This window comes from Hyla sarda, chromosome 1 (genome assembly GCF_029499605.1).
Source record: "Hyla sarda isolate aHylSar1 chromosome 1, aHylSar1.hap1, whole genome shotgun sequence".
NCBI lineage: Eukaryota > Metazoa > Chordata > Amphibia > Anura > Hylidae > Hyla > Hyla sarda.
Window position 1 is genome coordinate 431,548,567 of NC_079189.1, and position 11,342 is coordinate 431,559,908.

General features: G+C 42.3%; 1 protein-coding gene across 2 annotated transcripts in view; it reads right to left on the reverse strand.

Annotated features, from left to right (window-relative positions):
* Window positions 1-11,177, reverse strand: part of GCN1 (GCN1 activator of EIF2AK4) — a 96,791-nt gene extending 85,614 nt beyond the window's left edge. The window contains exons 1-7 of one of the 2 annotated variants that reach the window (XM_056529896.1): window positions 10,732-11,177; window positions 4,039-4,141; window positions 3,641-3,704; window positions 2,643-2,774; window positions 2,450-2,558; window positions 569-667; window positions 294-428 (exon numbers count right to left, since the gene is read on the reverse strand). In XM_056529896.1, coding sequence (XP_056385871.1) covers window positions 294-428; window positions 569-667; window positions 2,450-2,558; window positions 2,643-2,774; window positions 3,641-3,704; window positions 4,039-4,141; window positions 10,732-10,944 — 855 coding nt within the window. In that variant the 5' untranslated portion in view covers window positions 10,945-11,177. Of the gene's footprint in view, window positions 1-293; window positions 429-568; window positions 668-2,449; window positions 2,559-2,642; window positions 2,775-3,640; window positions 3,705-4,038; window positions 4,142-10,668 lie in introns of both variants that reach the window. The other variant, XM_056529902.1, reaches the window with a different exon arrangement.
* Window positions 11,178-11,342: the final 165 nt, after the last annotated feature.

Here is an 11,342-nt window from a genome sequence, read left to right on the forward strand (position 1 = left end):
CCCCTTTGTCACATGTGGGAGATCAGGTAGCGCCATGCTCCTGTCGCCCAACTTAGGTTCTTTTTCTTTTTTGTTATTTTTCTAACTATACGTACTTAACTAGAAAACAAGAAAATAAAAGCTCCCGGACATGTGTCTTGCCTCCTACTGACACTAACTAAAAACTGATTACCTCACTTTTCCTAGTGTCAGAGACTCCTAGTGGCAAGAGCATATACCCATCAATATAGGTGTCCCCCAATGAAGAGCGACCGAGAAAATGGCCCGGTCTTCAAGGGGTTAAGGATGCTTACCCTGTACTTGTTCAGAATATCCACTTCATTTTGCTTCCCACTGAACTGTACAGCAAGGCCAAGCATACCAGCGTATTTTTGGTTGGGTTCAAGACTGAAAAGTGCATCCAGATATTTAGATACAAGGCCAGGATTCTGAAAAGAGAAAATAGAGGATAAGACTGAAGAATGTCTATGACCTTAATATGTAAACATATTATGTATAAAAGCCAGATTATTAAGTACTGTGGAATAGAGTAAATATTGGAACAGCAAAAGTGAAGGTTATCACACACCTCCTTCCATAAAGTGTTAAGCTTCTTTGAAGAACCTTGCACTGCATGTCTGTGCGAGCCTCCCAGTATGTCCATCAACAGAAATGACTGGCACTCAACCTAAACCGAAGGGGGGCAAAAAAGATCAAAACTTAAAGAACCAAAAGCTTCTAATACCAAAAGAGTAAAATGTTTTATAAATACTTTAGATGCCATCAATCAAAATGCAAAAAGTTACAAGCAATTTTTCCATTATACAGTCATGGCCGTAAATGTTGGCACCCCTGAAATTTTTCTAGAAAATGAAGTATTTCTCACAGAAAGGATTGCAGTAACATTTGTTTTGCTATACACATGTTTATTCCCTTTGTGTGTTTTGGAACTAAACCAAAAAAAAAAAAAAAAAGGAGGAAAAAAAGAAAATTGGACAATGACACACCAAATTGTCTGGACAAAATTATTGGCACCCTTAACTTAATATTTGGTTGCACACCCTTTGGAAAAATAACTGAAATCAGTTGCTTCCTATAACCATCAATAAGCTTCTTACACCTCTCAGACGGAATGTTGAACCACTCTTCCTTTGCAAACTGCTCCAGGTCTCACTTAATGGAAGGGCTTTTCCCAACAGCAATTTTAAGATCTCTCCACAGGTGATGGGCTTTAGATCTGGACTCATTGCTGGCCACCTCAGAACTCTCCAGCGACTTGTTGCCATCCATTTCTGAGTGCTTTTTGATGTATGTTTTGGGTCATTGACCTGCTGGAAGACCCAAGATCTCGGATGCAAACCCAGGTGTCTGACACTGGGCTGTACAGTGCGACCCAAAATCCGTTGGTAATCTTCAGATTTCATGATTCCTTGCACACATTCAAGGCACCCAGTGCAAGAAGTAGCAAAACAACCCCAAAACATCATTGAACCTCCACCATATTTCACTGTAGGTACTGTGTTCTTTTCTTTGTAGGCCTCATTCCGTTTTTGGGAAACAGTAGAATGATGTGCTTTACCAAAAAGCTCTATCTTGGTCTCATCTGTCCACAAGATGTTTTCCCAGAAGGATTTTGGCTTACTCAAGTTCATTTTAGCAAAATGCTTTTTTATGTTTGTGTCAGCAGTGGGGTCCTCCTGGGTCTCCTTCCATAGCATTTCATTTCATATAAATGTTGACGGATAGTTCGCGCTGACACTGATGCTCCCTGAGCCTGCAGGACAGCTTGAATATCTGTGGAACTTGTTTGGGGCTGCTTATCCACCATCTGGACTATCCTGCGTTGAACGGAAGAGAAAAATTGATGAAAGATGTCATGTCCAGGGAGATTAGCTACAGTGCCATGGGTCGCAAACTTCTTGATAATGTTGCGCACTGTGGACAAAAGCAAAACTAGATTTCTGGAGATTGACATGTAACCTTGAGATTGTTGATATTTTTTCCACAATTTTGGTTCTCAAGTCCTCAGACAATTCTTGTCTCCTCTTTCTGTTGTCCATGCTTAGTGTGGCACACAGACACACAATGCAAAGACTAAGGAAACTTCTCTCCTTTTTATCTGCTTTCAGGTGTGATTTTTATATTGCCCACACATGTTACTTGCCTAGGGGAGTTTAAAGCAGATTCAAATGCTTCAAACAATCTTATTTTTCCACAATTTTGAAAGGGTGCCAATAATTTTGTCCAGCCCATTTTTGGAGTTTGGTGGGACATTATGTCCAATTTGCTTTTTTCCTCCCTTTTTTGGTTTAGTTCCAATACACACAAAGGGAATAAACATGTGTATAACAAAACATGTGTTACTGAAATCCTTTTTTGTGAGAAATACTTCATTTTCTAGAAAAATTTCAGGGGTGCCAACATTTACAGCCATGACTGTAGATAGCCAACACACTAGGTAAATACACACCAATTTTTTCCATGTTTCTCCTTCCTGCTTGTCAGGGATAGAAAACACGACCCTGGCAATGACACAGGTCCATGACAAGGCCAGGGCTGCTGCTGAGCCACTACTTTTGCTGTAAGACATCAAACAATAAATGAATGTTTATTAATGACACTTACATATCACTGATGGTAAAGTAGCATAAATCAGACATTACCTAGGTTCTGCATTCTTGTTTCCTATGCCAGATGTCTGAAGAGACTGCAGAATGTTCTTAGCAGCAGCATCTGGCTGGGTTTCCACCAGTTGTTGGATAACAGATTGAAGAGCTCGACGGGACCCTGCATCTCTGTAAAATAACCAAAGACACATAACTCAGTTATGTCAAAGTCTTGGTGAGTAGATCAACCTTTAAGGGGTGACCCCCTCTCGGGGATAAACCCTTACTAGATACCCTCCCCTAAGAAATAACTTTTATTCAATTCATATAAAATATAGTAAACCCTACACACGTTTTAAAATTGTCAGCAATGCAGTGTTGTGCTTCAGAGGGGGTATTATTATGACCCCCTGCTGTATCCGGTATCACTGAAGCTATGGTACTAAATTATTGTATATAATTGGTGTGCTTAGTATCTGCAACACCTAACCATGAGCTATCAGTCCTCTTATAATTCAACCTGCCGCTGGTTAAAACTCATTCAGAACCTCCCCGACGTTTCGCGGAGAAATCCGCTTTGTCAAGGGTTGCGAGGCTACCTCGCAACCCTTGACAAAGCGGATTTCTCCGCGAAACGTCGGGGAGGTTCTGAATGAGTTTTAACCAGCGGCAGGTTGAATTATAAGAGGACTGATAGCTCATGGTTAGGTGTTGCAGATACTAAGCACACCAATTATATACAATAATTTAGTACCATAGCTTCAGTGATACCGGATACAGCAGGGGGTCATAATAATACCCCCTCTGAAGCACAACACTGCATTGCTGACAATTTTAAAACGTGTGTAGGGTTTACTATATTTTATATGAATTGAATAAAAGTTATTTCTTAGGGGAGGGTATCTAGTAAGGGTTTATCCCCGAGAGGGGGTCACCCCTTAAAGGTTGATCTATACACAATTACCCTGAGACCCTCAGGGACATCTTGTTTGTTTTTCACAAAGTCTTGGTGAGAACTCAACTATAGCAATATTAAAAAATAAAATAAAAATCACCTGTATCGATGCAATGTTAGACAGAATAATTTCGAGAGACCTTTAACAGCAGGCTCTGGTAGATCTGGAGGGGAAAATGTAGTTCAAAATACTGTATATAGCTAAGTACATCCTGTATTTTTGTCAAAGAATATTAGAGTAAACTGAAATAAAACAGTCAATAACTGAGTATAATATGAATATTTCATGCTTTTTACAGTCACACATGACTGGTCACAGTCTTCATGGACACTTAAGATAAGATTTTACATTATATCCATAAATATGTTGCAATACTGGATCACTTGTTTAATTGACTACTACAGTATCACCTAAAGCAACTATCACATAGTAATAAAGTAAATATGTTTGGAAACATAAAAAGGCAGAGCATTTACTGCTACAAGGAGGATACCTACCTTTAGAAGAAATACATAATTTCAACTCATTCAAAATCTCTTTCCGTTCCTTTACACTAGATGTTGTTACTTTAGCTGCAAATTTCTTCAGAGTATCCTGTGCCTAGAATAGTAAAGATCTCAGCTGAACAGAGACAAAAAGAGAAGGCGGCAGCCACAGTATCTATACTGAATTACCAATGTAGAGATAAATTCTCTATAACAGTGAGGTAAATGTCCAAAGGAAGCAATTACAGATACTGGATGTAAATGGAAGAAGCACTCCAGGAATATTAATGCACACTCGCTATTACTAGTCCTACACCGCCATTTGTTTTATTCCAGCACAGCAGCGTCTGTGTGTTTCATAACAGTAACCTGGTCATGTGATCACTAGCCCAACTCTCCAAACTTTCCAGTGCATAAAAAGGAGTACTCCAGTGGAAGTTTAAACAACAAAAAAAAAAATGCCCACTCTGCCTGCATAAAAAAAAATAAAACATTTATTTACCTCCTGTGCTTCCCCAATGTGTCATTTTTTTAAAATTTAAAGTGGAATACTCCTTTAAATTGAATTGTAATATACTAACGTGAAATGTGAAAGATGATGGATAAGATTACATGGAACTTTATTTCTTACTCATAAGTCTTATAATAAAAATGCAAACAGACTAGCCCTGGCCTGGCTTACAAAACTGGCTGAGGAGAAAAAACAAGACAAAAACACAAACAGTATTGTAAATGTAACCTTAAAAAAAAAAAATGTACTAGTGCCATATATATCACATGCCATGCAACCATTTAATAAATCTGGAGCAAATTCCTCCTTTGACTTTTACGAGTCATTTCAAAAAAACTCGACATACCACAGAGACATGTCAAAAGTTTTCATCCGTCAAGGTTTCGGGGCAGAGACCCCTACAAACAGTAGAACAAGCGGGAAGAAGAGCGCTTCACTCCCCGGGCTCCCAAATTTGTGAAAAAAGATTCAGTAGAAGTTGTTGTTTATTAATAGAAATCTATGCTCTTTCTGGGCTGAGGAGTCCAGTGGGTGGTGCTAATTAGTGGCTACTTTTGAATGTAAATTTAAAAGTACTCTCTGCTGACCTCTGCTGTTCATTTTAGGAACTGTCGAAAGCAGGAGAAAATCCCCATAGCAAACATACGCTTCTCTTGATAGTTCCTAAAATGGACAGCAGAGGTCAGCAGAAAGCACTGTGGTCGTGACATAAGAGAAATCCAAAAAGATAAACATTTCCTCTGTAGTATACAGCCTCTAAAAAGTACTGGAAGGATTAAGATTTTTTTTATAGAAGTCATTTACAAATCTGCTTAACTTTCTGGCACCAGTTGATAAAAAAAAAAAAAAGTTTTCCACGGTAGTACCCCTTTAAACAGATTTGTAAATTACTTCTACTTGAATATCTTAACCCTTCCAGTACTTATCAGCTGCTGTATACTACAAAGAAATGTGTGTAGTTATTTTCAGTCTGACCACAGTGCTCTCTGCTGACTCCTCTGTCCATGTCAGGAACTGTCTGGAGCAGGAGAGGTTTGCTATGGGGATTTGCTTCTAATCTGGACAGTTCCTGACACGGACAGAGGTGTCAGCAGAGAGCACTGTGGTCAGACAGAAAAGAACTACACAATTTTCTCTGTAGTATACAGCAGCTGATAAGTACTGGAAGGCTTCAGATTTTGAAATAGAAGTAATTTACAAATCTGTTTGCGTTTCTGGCACCAGTTCATTTGAAAACATTTGTCTTCCACTTGTTTCCACCAAAGTTCCCCTTTAAGAGCAGAATGAGCAGACATTGAGCAATAAATAACTAGTTCTACTGAATCTTTTCCTACAAAAGACTATAAATTAATAAATACATAGATTGCACTAGATTTTCAGTGTGATAAGTGACTGTCATTTATAAAAAAAAAATAAAAAATTCAAAAACACCTATATGTCAAATGGCAATGAGGGAAGTACAAAAGATAGGGGGTTCTTAGGAGCACAATTGTATGCAGGTGTGAATAGAACAAAATAGAACATAAGCCAGCAGGTTTACAGGACTAACTTTTATTGAAAAGAAGTCAGATAAAAAAAAGGGGCACCGCGTTTTGGCGCACACTCGCGCCTTCCTCAGGTCCACAACATTATATTTTGTAGTCCCAGCTGGAATTCCTGTGTGCTGGCTGTCCAGCCGGGACTACAAAATATAATTTTGTGGACCTGAGGAAGGCACGATTGTGGGCTGAAACGCGTTGTCCCCTTTTTTTTTTAAATCTGACTTTTTTTCAATAAAAGTTAGCCTGTTGTTCTCCGTCTTTTCCGGGAACATGGAAAAAAGGGGTGAGAGCAGCAGATGGTTTACCTTTCTCCCTGCAAACCCGCAGACCACACGACACCGGTTACATTGGCCTTTTTTGCACCTCTACAGAAGGACAGTACAACACCTTGGGTGTTGGTGGTGGGTATTTTGCAGTGTCTTTTGTATCTACCGGAAATACTGCCTAGGGAGCGCCCCTTTTTCCCCCCATTTTCTCCTTCTGCTATATGTCAAATGTTATCTGTCAGGGTCTCAGTACAGAGACCCCCAGCGATCAGAAAAACAAGCATGTGGCCATGCACATTAGGGATCGACCGATATAGTTTTTTTAGGGCCGATACCGATAATCGGTGGAGGTTAGAGCCGATAGCCGATAACTTATACCGATATTCCGGTATAAGTTATCGGCTATTTATCCCCCCCACGACACCGCTGCAGATCATTGATTTAAAGTGGGCGCTTTAAATCAATGCACTGCAGTGGCTTTCGCGGTGCCATAGGCCGCCGCCACCACCCGCTTCTCTCCCCCTACCTGTCAGGGTGGTCCGGGCCATCCATCCTTCCTGTAGTGTGGCCGGTGGCGTTCCGGGTGAACCGGTCCGGGCTGTCCTTCTCCGGCGGTCATCATCTCCACTCCGGGCAGGCTCCGGCCTAGTACGCTGCATAGACGCCGCTGCGCAGTGACGCCCGTGCGCAGCGACACACCTGACGTCACGGCGTAGCGGCGTCTATGCAGCTACTAGGCTGGAGCCTGCCCGGAGTGGAGAAGATGACTGCCGGAGAAGAAGGACAGCCCGGACCGGTTCACCCTTCACCCGGAATGCCCCCGGACACTACAGGAACGATGGATGGCCCGGACCACCCCCATTACGGGTAAGTTTAATTTTTTTATTGACTCGGAGGGTGGGGGAGGGGCCCGACCGGTATAGCGGTATGGGCAAAAATCCATAACGGTATACCGCCCAGCACTACGGTGGGGGGTGCGACACGGTGCGGTGGGTCGGTCGCAGTGCAGCGGGTCGGGGCGGTGCATTATCGGCAAGGTAATTGCCGATACCGATAATGCGCAAAATCGTGATTATCGGCCATACGATAATCGGTCGATCCCTAGTGCACATTACTCCCCTGCTCTTAGTCATCTTTGCCTTGCTGCTCTAAGGCTGCATTCGAATCACGATTGCAGCCTACAGCTACCATATCTGATTTGGGGACAGAAAATCCAGGGGCTTCCGTACCTGGCCTCCTCATTCATTTGAATGAGACGACCGGAGTCAAACAGTGACTCCGGACGGCTCATTTGTGTCCTGTGTCCGGTTTTGTGACCGGACCTGAAACCGTAGTATACTACAGTTTTAGGTCCGGTCACAAAACCAGATATGGGGCAAAAATTAGCCAACCAGAGTCACTGTTTGACTCCGGTCAGCTCATTAAAGCGTAGCTGTCATAGTGCAAAAAAAAAATAAATAAAAAATAAAAAAATAAAAAAAAATAAAGTGATGTTACTCAGTACCCAATCCTGATCATGTACACATTTTTATGTGTCTAGGACCTATATATCCCTAACAAATAGCATTTATATCTTGCTCACTTGCTTTGTCTTCTTGCCTTGTGGATGACTCATCTGCTCTGACTCTGGGAGCAGCCTGGCAGTCTGCAAATCACTGCACAGTAGTTTTTATGCATACATTTTCTATATGTTCCTAGTAAAGCTGGATGCTAATGAACAGAGCTGTCACTATGTCTGTCATTCAGCTTTCACAGACTCCTGAATGTCTGATCAGCTTCTTTGTCATTCAGGAGTCAAGAGAAAGCTTTGGCTGTTCAAGCATGCTGGTAGTTGTAGTTTTGCATTGCAACAGCTGGAGCTGCAGTGTTTATAAAGCACTGTGTAAGAGCAGTGTTGCCTTTAGCTGTAGCAAAACTACAACTCCCACTGTTGCAAAACTACAACTCCCAGCATGCCCACACATCCTTTGTCTGCAGTTTTACAAGAGCTGGAGGCACACCGCTGAGAATATACAGCTCTAAAACAGAGTTTTACAAAGATTGTACCCCCGGCTGTTGCAAAACTACAACTCCAAAGTTGTAGTTTAGGAACAGCTGAAGGCTGTAGTAGTGCAATGGTGATCTCCTATACTGGATACCAACACACTTTATGGCAGGAATCCAGTATGCTGCAAAAATATAGATGACCTCTAGTGGCGGCTATTTTCATTTTAGATTTTTAAGTAAAATGTATATATTTTTTTCTATAAATGTATAGTTAAAAAGTCATCTTATCAGAAGAACTAGAAAATATAAAAGATTCCCAAAATAGAAATGCAGCCGCGACTGCTAACTATGCTTATCCCACAATATGGCAACACACAATGAACCTCCGGTTGTCTGCGGCACTGAACATCGGTGCTCTCAGCCAAATACAGGACAGACTTCCACAAATCGAATGAAGACTTCAAGCAGTTTATTGCAGGTGGAAATGCTCAGCAACAATTGTTTCGCTACTCACAGGTAGCTTTTTCAGGGCTGTGAAAAAGCTACCTGTGAGCAGCGTAACAATTGTTGCTGAGCATTTCCACCTGCAATAAACTGCTTGACCGGACAGTGCCTCTTTAACCTATTGGGGACAAGGGCTTACCTTTACGCCCTTAGCCCCATCCCTTTCTATAAAGCGTGGCCTCGCGTCATAGCAGGTCGGGACCGGCCTCTAACAACGTCCGGGACCCTTGGCTAATAGCGTGCTGCACTGATCGCAGTGCCGCTCACTATTAACCCTTTAGCCACGGCGTTCAAAGCTGATCGCCGTGGATAAAGCGAAACTAAAATGCTCCCGGCAGCTCAGTCGGTCTGATCGGGACCACTGCAATGAAATCGCGAAGTCCAGATCAGCTAGGACGCAGCAGGAGGGTGCCTTACCTGCCTACTGCACGTCCGTTTCCCGAATTAATGCTCCGTGCCTGAGATCAAGGCAGGAGCAGTCAAGTACCGATAACACTGATCAATGCAAAGCTATGGCTTTGCAGTGATCAGTGTGTGCAGTGTTATAGCCCCTATGGAAGCTATAACACTGCAAAAAAAAAAAAAAAAAAAAGAAAGGTGTGAAAAAAAAATGTTAAGGTCATTTAGCCCCTTCCCTAATAAAAGTTTGAATCACCCCCCTTTTCCCATTTAAAAAATAAATGTGTAAATAAAACCATATGTGATATCACCGCATGCGGAAATGTCTGAATTATAAAAATATATTGTTAATTAAACCGCATGGTCAATGGCGTCCGTGCAAAAATTATTTTTGGTCACTTTTTATATCATGAAAAAAAAGTGATCAAAAAGTCTGATCAATACAAAAATGGTACCGATAAAAACTTCATATCACTGAGCAAAAAATGAGCCCTCATACAGCCCCATATGCAGAAAAATAAAAAAAAGTTAAATTAAATGTTCATGCATGTAGTTATGATTTTTTCCAGAAGTCCGACAAAATCAAACCTATATAAGTAGGGTATCATTTTAATCGTATGGATCTACAGAATAAAGATAAGGTGTCATTTTTACCGAAAAATTTACTACGTAGAAACAAACCTCCAAAATGCATTTTTTTCTTAAATTTTGTCACACAATTATTTTTTTTTTCCATTTCGCTGTAGATTTTGGGGTTAAATGACTGACGTCATTACAAAGTAGAATTGGTGGTGCAAAAAAAGAAAGGTACCGTGGATGGATTTTTAGGTACAAAATTGAAAAGGGTTATGATTTTTAAAAAGGTAAGGAGAAAAAAATGGAAAAACCATTGGTCCCCAAAGCGTTTAAGTGAATGGGTTTCAGCGCCGATCCGGCTGTATGGGAGCGCCTGGTTTTCCCATCCGGATCCGGCAGCTGCAATAGTGACGTGAATCCAGCCTTACGGAAGTCTGTGGAGCAACGAGACAGAGACCACTGAGAGCCGGGGTGTAAAGCATGCTCTCCTGATCAGTGGGGGTCTCAGCACAGAGACCCCAATGGATTACTTTTGACATACCCACCCCAAAAAAAAAAATTTTTAAAGACATGTATCACCTCACACGTGTACCTGGCTAACAACTGCAGTATAAAAGGAAGTTTTCTTCACACATAACCTGACAGGGGGCGGTCCCAGCGCTATGTAGGAGTGTCAGAGCAGGGACAGCACATGACCATGGTGACTCGCCAGCTGTTCACGTCCTGCACATAGTACCCATTCCTTACCACACCAGCACGGTAATGCCGGGCTCATCCAGTGCACACATCATTCCCACATAACCTGACAACACACAATGGCACACTAATGCCTTAACATGTACATTACACCCGCGCTCACCCAGCGGGCATCTATAGGAGAGGTAAAGAAATATACATTCATCTCAACCGGTGCCACACCAACCTGCGTGTCCGCCGCCATCTTACCAGCCCTGACCCAGGAAGCACTACCGCCAGGAAGTTCCACTGTGATTGGCTTCTGATGACGCAGCAGATACGTCATTTCCGGTACAGCGGACTCTATTATTACCCGTGATTCATCGCGGGAGGCGGCTGCCATGTGCAACACTACGAACGTTACATATATGGCATCCACCGGCGGGGCTGCTATGTTCATCTATCAACCCACCTGCGGGAAAACTACTCCCAGCATCGGCCGTGTCTGTCATGAGGGGAATTGTAGTTGGGGAACTTCTGGAGAGCCACAGAATTGTCGATTTCTTATCATGATTGACAGATCCTAAAATAAGGCCGGTGTACTGACCTCTTCCTGATGAGCGACAATATATCCTTATTTACTGAGCCTGTACCATACATCAGGCGAAGCTCCTAGTGTGACCATAACAAAGGTCTATACCAGGGTGCCTCCAGCTGCTGCAAAACTACAATTCCCAGCATGCCCGGACAGCCTTCGGCTGTCCGGGCATGCTGGGAATTGTAGTTTTGCAACAGCTGGGGGCACCCTAGTTGGGAAACCTTGGTCTATACCAGTGGTCTTCAACCTGCAGACCTCCA